This window comes from Zingiber officinale, chromosome 5A (assembly GCF_018446385.1).
Source record: "Zingiber officinale cultivar Zhangliang chromosome 5A, Zo_v1.1, whole genome shotgun sequence".
NCBI lineage: Eukaryota > Viridiplantae > Streptophyta > Magnoliopsida > Zingiberales > Zingiberaceae > Zingiber > Zingiber officinale.
Window position 1 is genome coordinate 21724106 of NC_055994.1, and position 14483 is coordinate 21738588.

General features: G+C 37.1%; 1 protein-coding gene across 1 annotated transcript; it reads left to right on the forward strand.

The window, feature by feature from the left end:
- The first annotated feature begins 378 nt into the window (after window positions 1-378).
- Window positions 379-7780, forward strand: LOC121980303 (RING-H2 finger protein ATL74-like). The gene is made up of 3 exons (XM_042532289.1): window positions 379-824; window positions 1506-1603; window positions 7204-7780. The coding sequence occupies exons 1-3, from the start codon at window positions 648-650 to the stop codon at window positions 7523-7525; spliced, it is 597 nt and encodes a 198-aa protein (XP_042388223.1). The 5' UTR covers window positions 379-647; the 3' UTR covers window positions 7526-7780.
- Window positions 7781-14483: the final 6703 nt, after the last annotated feature.

The following is a 14483-nucleotide window of genomic DNA, read 5'->3' on the forward strand; positions in this document are numbered from 1 at the left end:
CATATATGAAAGTGGCATTAAATAAATATACTTTCCCTTTTATGATGAATAATTTCATTGGATAAGGATGAGAAGATTAGTTGCGAGTTACATCCTTAATTACTAGGACCACTTGTCCCTAACTTTAATGCAACATAAGTAAGAAAGTTGACAATGAATTTTCTACTAATTAGGGTTCTCTACGGTTTGAGTTTTTTTAATTATATAATAATCCCTTTATGAAAAAAAAAATAAGGCTCTTATTTGAGAAAAAAAAAAGCACGGAAGCATTGAACAACATTCCGTGGAAGTAAATTATAAAAATAAAAAATTTAATAAAATATGGGTATTTATGAAGGGTGAGAAATATAAATTGAAAGGATTTACTAGTAGCAGAAGTGGGAAGAGTCCTAATTTCATTTTTTTTTTTTTTTCGTTTGTTTTGGTCCGTCGCACTTCTCCTATCCGCCGTGTTGCCCTCCGGAGAATGCCACCGGAGTCCCTTCGCTGTTCCTCTCTTCTGGCTCCAGTGATTTGCAACGTCTCTTTGCGGAGTGACCTCGAGGAATCGCGGTAGATTCCGAAGAGAAGGAAGCGCCTTTATCGTCATGCCTTATCTGTGATCGGAGGAGAGGAGAGGAGCGGGATTGGGGGGGAAGGGAGGAATCATGGTCTCGCCCGGGCTTAACCTGGTGATGACAGTGATCGGATTCGCGGTGAGTATCATGTTCATAGTTTTTGTGTGCACGCGGCTCATCTGCGCGAGAATCCACCTTAGGAGATCGAGAACTTCGCTTCCTGATGACGCCGCCAGATCCGAACTTGGCATTGCCAGTTCATATTCTGTGAGTATATGCCTTCATCTGTTTGCCTTTCCTGTTCCATAGACGGTAATAATGATTTTGAGTAATTAAGGACCGATTGGGGTTTAGAATGTTAGCAACAAGAATAAGTGGGGGTATGGATCAAAGAAGACTGTACAGGAGTATAAGTCAGCGTATTTGGATACCATTCTGCTATTCATTTTCTGTCCTTGACATCACATTCTTGCGATGGGTTCTCTTTGTGTCCACTTTTTCCCAGCTTCTAGGAATGGTAGTAACTCAAGGCAGAATAGTTCGAACGAGAGGGAAGGAGAATTTTCTTTCCCCATATGGGACTTGTTTAATTGCGAGTACCAATTATAGAACATAGAATGGTTGAAGATAGAGGAAGGATGTTAATATTGAACAGGTTGCTTTAATTGCCTTGTTTTGGTTCAGCTTATCAAGTTTGACTTTTTAGGTTACCCATTTTTATTTCTGTTATTCGTTTTGAGACAATCTAGATGCACGCAGTCAACTACCGGTTTATGTATCTCTATTTTCACTGCTTTCTTTTCCCTATTTATTGTGTGCCCTGTTCTGAAAGAGGTTGATTGCTGCACTCTTGGAATTTCTTCTTGATCACACTTTGACACTGGAAACTGTGATATTTGAACATAGATGGTTACCTATTAATTTCTTACTTTTTCCTTCCTGAAACAGATACAACGTGGGATTCATGGATTGGAACCGATTACAGTCTCTAGCTTCCCTACAAAAAAATTTGGGGATCTTCCCTTTTCATGCGGACAAGAAACACAGTGAGCTTTCATTTTTGACATGTTCACAATGTCAATAATTTGTATAAAAGATTTTTCTTGCTTTTGTGATTGTTCCTATATCCATCGACTAAAACTCTTTGGCTTTTAATCTACTCTATGATTTGTCAATCTTGACTCTTGTCAGCTGACTTAAGCAAAACTCTGGCTTTTATCTGCTTATATTGTGTGATTGAAATCTGTGTGATTCCAATCATTCTTATGAAGCATGAAATTTCTTCGTATGCACTACTTATAAAGTTGTGTCTGAAATATTTCATAATCTTATGTTTTCGCTTGTCGGTTTCAGGTCTATTTTTAACTTTGACAATCAGATGAAGTTACATTACCTTCTTTTACATTTTTTGCACAGATATCATTTCATCATTATTTCAAATGTATTACAAGTTATGCCTTCATCTTATATTCTTGTTTAGAACTCGGCTGCACTGTTGATTTCTGTATTCATAGTTACAAGATTCTATAATCATACAACTAGATTATTAGAAGATATATAGCTACATGATATGCTCCTTTTTAGTCCCACCTGTTTTATGCATACTTCAACATGGGAAAATGATTCTCTGAACCAGCATAAGAGAACCTTTTGTTGCCACTTTACTATGGAGAATGATTTGAGAGAAAAACAGAAGAAATGCTGAATCTCCTTTACAATGCTATCATCAGATATATTGGGTTTTGAAACTTAAGATAAGGATGAACTGAATTTTTTTTACACATTTTAAAGAAAAGTGTTTAGAATTGAATAATCAACACGAGTATTTTGTGATGTTGCACTATTGGTTAATCTATTACTTTTATTTGTATCTTTTTTTTTTTGAAAAATAGGAACTTATATGATTAGCTGATATCAAAGTTAAGTCTCTTCTCTGTTATCTGTTTTACTTGTCATGAAAGGTATGCTCTTTCTTCAAGTAAAACATTCTAACAACAAGTGTAAACTGGTGTAAGCATTTTTGATGTGGTTATTGTTTAGGCCGTTTATTCATCACTTTATTCTCTAACAATTAGTTTCTTTTATTATATATCCTATTTTAACACGTTGTTTTAATTTCTCTACATATTTTTGATGTAGTTGTGTTCATATGCTTACTGTGAGAAATTATTAGGTTTATCAACTTAATTTTGTTGGATTATTAGCATATTAGCTTGTCTTTCCAGGAAACTGATGCTGGCAAGGTTGCATCTTGCTATCTACTTCCACTTTTCCCCAATTCTAATTGTTCTTAAGATATGCCTCTCCATAAGATGGCTAAATACATGATTAGTCATCTATTCTAGTGGTGGCAACAACAAATAAACCATGAGCCCACTCCCAACTACTAGGAGTGGCTATTTCCTTTAGGAATCATACCCACCATGTAACTTTATATAGGTTATATTGGTATTAATTTAAAATATTTTTAGTCACACTAATTTGTTTTAAGTTTTCTTTTGGTTTTTGTTTATCCCTCACACCAACTCTAATTGATCCAATTTAATTATACCATTGGAACATCTCCATTAAAGGATTTCTCTCACAATATCAAGAACTACAGCTCTACTTCTCTCAAATGATATTTTTTATTTAGTATTTTTGGTTTCCAACAAATTCATGTTAGCATTATAGTGTCTGCTATACTAACTTTTGTGTGTGTTCTTTCCTGCTTATGCAATCTCTAGCCCATAAAATATGGCTGGTCTTACTACATTGTCAAAAACAATTCCTTTTAGTACAAAGAACACAAAAGTATCATACAAGACTCTAGAAAATTATATTCATTTTTACCACTCACTTTTTATCCTATTAATAATATCTTAATCAATGTTGCTATATTAACTTTTGTGTGTGTTCTTCCTAATTATGCAATAATCCAACCCATAAAATATGGTTAGTCTTACCACAACGTTGAAAATAATTTTTAGTACAAGGGACACACGAGTATCACACAAGATATTAGGAAATTATATTCATTTTAACCACTCATTTTTATCCTATTAATAATATCTTATCAATATTATATTTTCTACAAAAATTACTATGCTATATATTTTTGGGTACTCACTCAGATGATCTTTGGTCAATTCTAGGTATCTTATATCAATTCCAATTCATTGTAGTTTACAACTATATCTATCTTTAGGGTATGAAGCTACTATCCTTGTGCTCTCTTTCCTAACAATTCTCTCTATATGTTACAATTCTGGAAGAATTGCACATTCCTAATCTTATTTGTCATGGTATTTCTCATAATATCATCATTATGAACCTTTTCATCCCAAAGTTTTTTTTGTATATTATATATTTGAAAAATCTTGCATTATTATCCTTAGAATTCATCAATCCAATTCAATAAAACTAGAAATATTTTTCTTATTATGATTTTTTTAGGCCTATTCTAGCTTCATTAGTTGATATTGACTAGTTAAGCATTTCTCAAACATGACCTTGCAACTGATTTTTTTTACTTCAACTTCTTTCCCCATATCTCCCCATATAGTCTTGCTACATCATCATTAATTCTCCTTATTAGTTTTTCTAGTTGTTCCATAAATAATTTCTTGTAGTTCTTAAAATTTCCTTTTGACTTGATCAATCAATTATATTTTAGGGAACAAAACATTTATATATCATTTAAAATCCCTTTCATCATACATATTTTAGTGGAAAATTTTGATTGTGCCCTCAAAATTTGTCATATTTCAAACTACTCCCTCCAAAAATTGTTAAATCACATAGTTTTCAAACTTTTATTCCTTCACCCCCTAACCATTAACATTGTTAATTTATCTAATAGAATAATGATGTGGTGGACATGTCATGTCACTACATCATAAAACAATGGAGGTAATGGCTTTGTGGTGAAATAACAAGAGTATGGAAACTTTTGGGTCTATTGATTTTAGAACTCTGGAGGTGAACTTTGGGTGACAAAATGAAACTTTTCCTACTATAACAGGTTTGTTTATTATTGTTATAATCTTTATACATCATGATACACATTCTATTTTGATGTTTAATTTACTAAACATTAAAACTCATATTATTTATTTCTCTAGCTTTTCCCCTTCCATCTCATTTTGTGCGTAGAGTATTGTTTTCATCTTTCCTGATCATCATATTTACGAATTTTAATTCTTCTTAAACTTTATATACTATAAGTTACTAATGGAATCCCATAATCATCTTTACTTCCATCTGTGACATTGTGAGAATTTTGAGTTTCTTTTGTAAGACATCTAGATGCAGATTTGATGGATCACTTTTATTTTAAGTTAAAATTTTGTTACAGTTTAAGTTACTTTTAGGATACATAAGGTTCTTCAAGAGTCCTCTAAATTTAGGTGAATTTTTCGAACCATATAAAAAAAATTGGGAATTGGCCATTGGATACACTTAGTTTTACAAATGCCGAACAGATTCATCTTCCTAAAGTGAAAAATCATGAAATATTCTCCCATATTTCACCCAGGCACCATTTAGTTGACTGGATTAGTTCATCAACCAATTGTACTTGGTTGCTTGGACTAGATCTGGCTACTCAGACTACACCTATGTAGATTCATCAAGGTGAAATGACCAATTCACCTTGATAGGCATGCACTTCTTAAAATTGTAAGTTTGAGGGATTGCATAATTTTCTACAACCTCCAAAAGCACACTGGTGGGCTTACATTTGCATTTTAACTTGTAATATATCCATCTAGGTGAAATGATAACTTCACCTTGATCAATATTCAAATGCAAGTGTCAGGGCATGCATGAGATTTTGAGACCTACAAAAGAACATTGATGTATCACATTTACATTTTAAGCTGTGAATGTTCATCAAAATAAAATTGCCACATTTGCAATGGTCAAAATGCAAGCTTGGGGCATGTATGAGTTCCTAGTACCTTCAAGAGTACACTGGTGGTTTTACATATATTTTGATAATGAAAGGCCATTTAGGTAAAATGATTATTTGACCTTGAAAGATCTAAATTATTAAAATGCTAGTGTGAAAGCATGTACAATTTTCTAGAACCTACAAGAGCACAATGGTGGTCTCAAATTTGCATTTTAACATGTGTATGTCTACAAAGTGAAATGGTCATTTCACCTTGATGAACATACAATGGTTAACATTAAAGTGTGAGAGCATGAATGAGTTCCAAAGAGCTCCAGGATCATAATGATGGGTTCAAATTTTCATTTCAACTCATAAATGCCCATCAAGATGAAATGATAATTTCATCTTTATTGGGCATTCATAGGTTAAAATGGTGATACTGTTAATGTGCTCTTGGAGACCCTATGAACTCATATATACTCTTTACTTATTTTGAATGGTGGTGATCCATCATTTTGAAATGGACATGTCACATTGATAGACATCCATAGATCAAAATGCAAATATTTTGGGTAGTCTTGATCCTTCATTGTGAAATGACCACTTCATCTTGATAGATCTATATGGGTCCAGTTTGAACAGTTGTTGGCAGTCTATTGATTGGCTATTTTGGTTGATTAGATGATATCCGGATGAAAAAAAGAGGGCACTTTGGGCTTTTACTTTAGGGAGGGGTGCCAATTAGGTATTTTTTTATTACAATTTCTTTGTCAGTTGATACCATCAAATCTTCTCATTTTTCCGGTCAACCAAGATGCAGAACATGCCTAAGATGATGAAAATCTCACTCAATGACACCTTGTAACTGTGACCTTGCAAGACTCCTGAGACGGTGCTGAAGCTTCTGCGGTGCTGAAGCTTCTGCATCATGACAATAGTTCTAGCAACAACTACAACTTTGCTTAAGGCAGTTCCAATTTCCTTCAAGATCGGTGAAGAAATTGTGAGATTTACTTTGGTGCAATTGCGCAAGCTTTCGAGACACATGCCACCACTCTGCAAGCTCCCGAGATGTATGCAACCACTTTGTGACCAATTCCGAAGACCCTTCTCCTCCTTATTGTTGCCCAAGGCAACCTTCAAGTCCTTTTTATGGCGTCTTCTTAGTCTTTTGGTGCACATAATAGATCTTCTATGTGTCTTCGTCCTCTCTTTCACCTGTCTCTTATTTTAGTTTGTTGCTTTGGCACACTGCCGACACTGATTCTCAGCACAGACAGCATGTCTCAAGCCAATCAGGACTGAAATTCTAGTTTGGTTCTAGATTTTAAACCTTAATAAATTCATAACTTTTAGTATGTGGTTTGAGCATTTAGCCTTGAGTTTATCCACCTTGCTTCGTAGTCTTTCTCAATAGTTTAGTATAAAGGATGAGTCTGTTGACAGTTAATTTGGAAGCATGCTACTTTTTCTCAGATTTATTCCCTGTCAGTGTCTGGTCTCTCAACCAGTCGCCTATTATCTATCCTTACGCATCATTTTCTCCTAATAACCCCTCCATCATTACTTCTATAAATTGCCATCAGGATAATGCACGTTCTCGCATTCCGTATTGTCATTCTGTCAACTTGGGCTATTCACTCGCATGAACTTATCTTTTTTCTTGAATAATTTGTCGGTTGTCTTTTGTTTCCATGTATAGTTTAACATTCATTCAAATTTGGAATGGGCATAGCTGAGATGCCTAACTCATCTTTCTGCCTTTTGTAGGTGCACAGTGTGTCTTGCTGATTACCAAGAGAAGGATGTCTTGCGCATTCTCCCTTTCTGTGGGCACAATTTCCATGTTATTTGCATAGATATATGGCTGAAGCAACATTCGACATGCCCCGTCTGTAGAATTTCCTTACGAGACTCTCCTGATAGTAAACGCACACTGCAGCCTCTCTACTGCCCTTCCATGCGACCCTTTTCTCCACCAGAAGCTTTTGTTTCTGATCCATGTCGGTCTCAGTTTGCAGAATCGGGTTTTTCTTCAAGTGCAACCGAGCTCCGGAGAAGCGTACCACCTCAAGACGACTATTTAGTCTAATCAGTAACTGTCATGGATCCATCTGCTAGTCTTGTTCTTCGAGTAAACTGATCCTTGTCAAGCAACAAAGATACCTCAAGCATCGATCAGTTAATACAGGTGATTGTGATTGTCACTCCATGACATTTGATAGCATTAGGGATTTAGAAACTAACACCGTACTTTTAACTCTTTAACAGAATGCTGTTTTTATTTGGTTGATGAATGTAAAATAGTTTTTGAAGAGTGTATCAAACATTCACAAATCATGATTAAGTTTTAGCATTCTAATATAGATAACTATATGGTTCGTCAAACTCTTGATCAATTCTTAATCCAATTAAAAGAAAACAAATACAGAAAAACTAGTCATTATGCATCATCCGATTCTTTAAAAACATCAACATTAGTTATCCTATCTAAAAATTTTACTTTAAAATTTAGATAGGGTAGTTAAAAAAATTTTACTTCAGTTCTCTTATCTATTTTTAAAATTTTACATTTATGAATAGTATTTTTTAAATTTAAATAATAGATTCTATTTCCTAAACATTATAGATGAGAGAAAAATATGGAAGTTGATATATAGTGTAATAAAAAATAGATATCAAAATTTAATAAAGTAATTTTTTTATTTTAAATATTATATTTTGGATAAAAAAGTTGATGTGAATACTCTAATAATCTGCTTTGAATCATTGAGCACATCAAGTAATATTGTTTTTTTTTAAATAGGTAAATGTATTATAAATACTTCCAGATATTGTAACCTCTATGGTCATCATGAGGCGAACTCCTCCATACACTCACAACCACAACTATATGGATACAAGCACATCACATGTACATGGGCACCAATATACGCGCACAATCAAACACCTCGACACATGAGGGAAACTCCTCCATCCACCCACCTCTATACATGAGATAATTTCCTTTAACAGCCCACAAACACTCACATCACAAGCACAACCCAAGCACATCTCAAGCACTCAGACAAGCACATCTCAAGCATATCTCAATCATATAGACAAGCACATCACAAATACATAGTCAAGCACATCCCAAGACCCACAAACACAGCCATCCCCGGATTCATCCTCAATGCAAGTCCACAAATCGATAGGCATGTATTTAGATATTACGAAGCATTCTATCAACATCTAGAGCAGTCTCATCGAAATGACATCGGTTGTGGGCTTCCCACAAGACATAGATCATACTTGAGATGCCTAGATGTTGGGCTTCAATTTACGAGTGCCACTTTTGTAGTGTTGCTTGAGAATTTGAAATAGCTCATCTACTGTTCAGACCTCATGCCTAATATCCATTCATCACTTCACCTTGCCCCATAGAGCATAGGTGATAGGGCATTCAAAGAATAGATGTGCATTTGACTCCTCATACTGCCTACAAAGCACACAAGTCTTGTCTTGCACATATGGAATCCTATCCGTCGTTTGTAGTTTCCCATGCTCAAGTAGCCATACCATGAAATGATGCTTTGGCATGATCTTTGGCCTCACCCAAGGCACCACATTCCCTCTCGGTTTAAAGAAATTGTAGGCATGTGCAGTCCCTTTCTTCTCCGTAGCGAACCACTCAATCAACACCATGTTTACTGCCCCTTGTCCTTGCGAACCTTGTAGAATTTTGTTGTGAATGTCCACAAGTCACTTAATAAGAGGGGAATCCAAGGTCTTGATCTCCCATTATAAAAAATCAGAACCTTTGATATAGTGTTGGTATACCCATCTCACCCAAAGCGAATCTATCTTGGATTGGATGTCCCAAAGCGTCTTGCTTAATAGAACTTCATTTCATACATGTAGATCATGATGTCCATAGTCACCATCAGGTTTAGAAAGACAAACAGTGACCTCAGATATTGGAGGATATAACACCCGACATGTACTCTTGATTTTCTCTATAACACCACTAGGGATAGAGAGCATGGATAGCCAATAACGCATGACTCCTTGGAGGACCAATCCAACCAACTCAAGGTGGCCCGCATATGATAGAGTGTGTTTCGACTAGACCATTATCTTCCTTATGATAGCATCATATAAGGGCTCATAAATTGCAATCCTACCTCTCCACCGCAAGTGGAATTCCCAAGTATTGAAAAGGAAACGTGTCTTCTTGAAACCCAATGATGTGGAGTAGCAGATCCTTCATTCGATCATCCATACCTGCATATACATGTGGCATTTCAATGGATTATCCCTCAAGCCTACTTCATTACCGAATTGTTCCAAGTAGCCCGCCAACACCTTGATGGAGGTTTCATCCGCCTATGCAAACAACATCAAGTCAACTGCATAAGTAAGGTGGGTGATGCCAACTTCTTGGCACATAGGGAGGAAGTGAAAATATGATTGGAGGTAATCTTCATGAATTCATCTTGATAATACCTCAATGCATAACCCGAAAATCATGGGTGATAATGAGTCATCTTGCCTTAAGCCACGTCATCCACTGAAAATCCATAAAGGTCACCATTCAGAGATATAGAATAGGAGACTATGGTGATACATTCCTTAATCTATCCTCGGTATTGTTGGGGAAAATCAAAACCAACAAGTATCGACATAAGAAAATCTTAATCAACCATGCCAAATGCATTCTTTAAATCCACCTTGATCATGCACCTTGGTGAGATTCTTTTGCATGCATACTTCAGAACTTGGATTAGGTTGATATTGTCTCCTATGGAACGCCCTTGCACAAATGTCGCTTCCGTCGGATCCAACAAATATATCAAAACTATAGCTAATTGCCCGACCATCACCTTGGCTATTACCTTATAGACGACATTGCAATAAGAGATTAGCCGATAGTCACCACTCCCAATGCATGATTCATCTTTGGTACTAGAGAGATGACATAGTGATTCCATTGTTTTAGCAACTCTCCGGAGTGGAAGAACTCCTGTACTATTATATTGAAGTTTGGCCCGATGTCCTAGGCAGATAGATGTAAAGAACTTGGCTCTATATCCATCCAACCCTAGTGCTTTGTCACTCCCAATGTCTTATAGGGCTGCCCATATCTCTTCCACACTCTTCGGTCTACATAGATCCAGTGCTTGTCCATTACTTAGCCCCCTTCTGAGTAGCATCTCAATGTCATGTTAGCTGCATTGTTCTGTTTACCCAAGCAAAGAATGAAAGAATTTTGTACATTTGTCCAAACTCCTTAGATAAACACTCTTCACTCATTGTTGATAGAACAACTTCTCCGCTTCTGCAAGAAGAGTGGCTTGCTTCCGTGTATATCCATAACTCATAGGAATGACCCCTCCCTCTAGAATTCCCTTTTGCATATCTTCTAAATATACATTTTCCCGGCTAGCCTTTTTTCAAAATGTGCTTGAATTGATTCTTGTTTAACTCCCTTAACCTGCCCTTCAACTGGCCAAGTTTGGTTTTGAGCACAAATTGAGTGTTCCTAATAACCGGGCCAACCTATGATTCTACCACAACCTTCTTGAAGTCCCCATACAACATCCACATGTTAAGAAAATTGTGAAGGGCGTTGGAATTCCGTTCTGTTTTAATTTCTCTGTACAAAAAAAATTATACAAGAACAGAACTCTTCCTAGCAACCCGCATGTTCGATCAAAGATGTGTTCGATCAATCAAGCATGTTCTTGAATGATCAAAGCACACCTTGATCGAAATACAAGATCGCTGGCCTCTTGTGTTGGTATTCAAAATTGATACGCAAAATCGATACAAAGAAAAATGAAACTAGATATGCAATGGAATTAAAGAACTAGTTGTACCTTTTCTTTATAGCCAAAGACCTCTTGATATTCTGTCGTATTCCTCTCCTCTTCTTGGATGTCGTGTGGGCGATGATCTACGAAGAACAAAACCACCCTCCTTCTCTTCTCTTCCAAAACCGTCGGCCACAAAAAAGAGTCTCTAGGATGGAGTACCTTCTAATCTTCTTCTTCTTCCTCTCCTTCCTCTTCTTCCTTGCGTTCCTCTTCTTCCTTTTCTTCAAGCCCCGACCACCCAGAAGAAGAAGTGTCGTCGGCCCTAGTTAGGAGAGGAAAGGGGGTGGCCCTTGCAAGGTGAGAAAGGGACGGGCCTTGGTGGAGGTGGCGCCGACCCTAGGTGGGGTTGAAGGTGGCGCCGGCCACAAGGAGAAGAAGAGGTGGATGTGGCGCCGACCCTAGGTGGAAGAGGGGGCGCCAGCCACAAGGAGAGAAGAAGATTGTGGAGAATTAGAAAGTTAGGTTTTAGGGGTCACATCCTACTCCTTTTTATAGACTTGTCGTCGGTTACAAGGAAAAAAAATTAACAAAATTTTGTTTAGAAAAAATCTAAACAAACTATGTTAAACCAAACCAAGTTAAGTTAAACTAAACCAAGTTAAGTTAAACCAAACCAAGTTAAGTTAGACCAAACCAAGTTAAGTTAAACCAATCCAAGTTAAGTTAAACCAAACTAAGTTAAGTTAAACCAAACCAAGTTAAACCAAACCTGGTTATGGATGGGTGGATGCGAGGCTTTATATATAGGGTTACAACAGGGACCTAGAGGAGGAATTGGTTTAGGTCTCCCAATGGGCTTGGGTTTCCCATGTTCGCCCCGAACACCCAACTCAAGTCCATCAATAATAACTCATACCACTAAAGGATTATTATTGAACTACCGCACCAATCCCATATTACAATATGGGCTCCTTCTTATTATGAGTGCATTAAACTACCTGTGTTTAAGATATCGTATGCCCGTTAATTAAATGAGTTACTGACAACTCAATTAATTAACATCTAATTCCAAGAGTAGTACCACTCAACTTTATTATCATGTCAGACTAAGTCCACCTGCAGGGTTTACATGATAATCCTTATGAGCTCCTCAAGGGGACATCATCAACCTAAATAATTAGGACATAGATTCCTTCTATAATCAACAACACACCATATAAATAGTACTATCTCCCAACTTATCAGGCCTATTGATTTAACGAATAAATCTCACCCTTTGATAAATTAAATAAATAAATACTAAGTACATGTTCTTGTTATTATATCAGGATTAAGAGTACGCACATCCATAATAACAGAGATTATGTTCTTTTATGCAGTCAGTATAAAAGGAACAACCTCAAATGGTCCTGCTCTATACACACATAGTGTACTAGTGTAATTTTATAGTCAAGATAAATTAGTACCAAATTACACTACAACCATTCCAATGATTTGCCCCAATCCATCTTGGTTGTGAGCTACTATTTATAATTTATAAGGAACCGATAACATGATCTTCTGTGTGGCACCACACACCATTGTTCGCTCTCCGCAAGTGTACGGAAATGTCGCAAACAATATAAAAGATTATCGTATCCACAAAGACTGGAATAAGCACTAGAAATGTTTCAACACGAATTAGCTAAACAACTAATCAATTGGTTTTCAAAAGCTAAATGTAACTAATGAAAAGTAAACATAGAAATGAAAGATTAACAAACAAGATTATGGGCTATGATAAAAGAATGTTCTAGGAGTTTTGGTTTCTTTGTAAGATTCCTCAATGTAAATGATCTACCAAACCCTATTTCTTAATTGTCCAACATTTATAGAAGGTTGTCGGTTCTCTCTTGCAATAGACAACCGGCCTAGGACTGAAATCTATACCTAAATGTGATCAAGAAGATATGAACTTATGTTGTCCTTACACGGTCTTGTTCCTGTCACGAAGATCCCTCGGATGATCAACACAAGATCATACTCCTCAACCCATAAGATATAAAGATTAATCCCTAAATCTATCCTACCCTCTTGAATTATCATCCTTTTCCCTAAATCTTATCCCTCAAACGTCCTTACACGAGCTTGCACCTTTCGCGTGCTTCCCTCGAAAAATCGAGTGGGAGATAATCTTTATAAGATCCATAGGACATTCAAATAATCAATCAAGAATGTGAATTAGGTCCACATCACAACAATACATTCAAGATCAAATTGATACAAACAAGACAATATCATAGAAACAAGGAAATGACAAATCCACAAGAGTTTACATCAATTCATCATACAAATACTCCCTCATCCTAAAACAAAGAGATCTACTACATGAATCGAAGAGAGAAATCCAAAAATATAAAGATTACAAGCATTTCTTGATCCCCCAATCCAAGAAGAGGAGAGAAAGAAAACTTATCTAAGATGAAGCTTGGTCTTCGGATCCAATCCACACTCCCGGAGTTGATTCCGTTGAAGATCCGCCTTTAGATCACTCAGAAATCCTCCCAAGATTGAAAGGAAAGCCCCAAATCTCGCTCTCCCAAGAGGGAGAAGATCCCCTTTCAAATCTTGAAGAAGGGTTTAAATAGAGGTACGGTTTGGGCGCCACACGACCCCGTGGCACGGCCGTGTGAGGTTCACAGGGCCCTGCCCACTCTCCTCTCTGCCAGCCTTGCACGGCCGTGTGTGAGACACGGCCGTGACAAACATCCGCCAATGGCCCCTTACACGGCCGTGTAGATCTACATGGCCTGAACTATCTTAGACTCTGGAAATCTGGCACGGTCGTGTGATGCACACGACCTACTTCCTTCCCTGCCACTGAGAACCTCACACGGCCGTGTGAGACACACGACCGAGGCTTCTCCTGTCTCTGGAAAACTCACATGGCCGTGTGATGCACACGACCTAGGCTTCTTCTCATGTCTGGGTTCTTCAGATCCTTACATGGCCGTGTGAGGTTCACACGGCCATGACCACTTCATTTCCTACTACAGCCTTCTGGCCCGTGATCTCCACACGGCCTGGGCAACCCCCAAGAGCAGGGCAGTGCGTGGTTCAGGTAGGGCACCTTCTTCCCTTGCTTTGCTCACAGATTTGGCTTCGAACATGAAATCTTCACCAACTTCGACTCCTGTGTACAGAAAATGCACAAAAATAGATCTCTGAACAAAGAGAGTAAATATGCTAAAAAGGAAAGTTGAAAGTACGAAA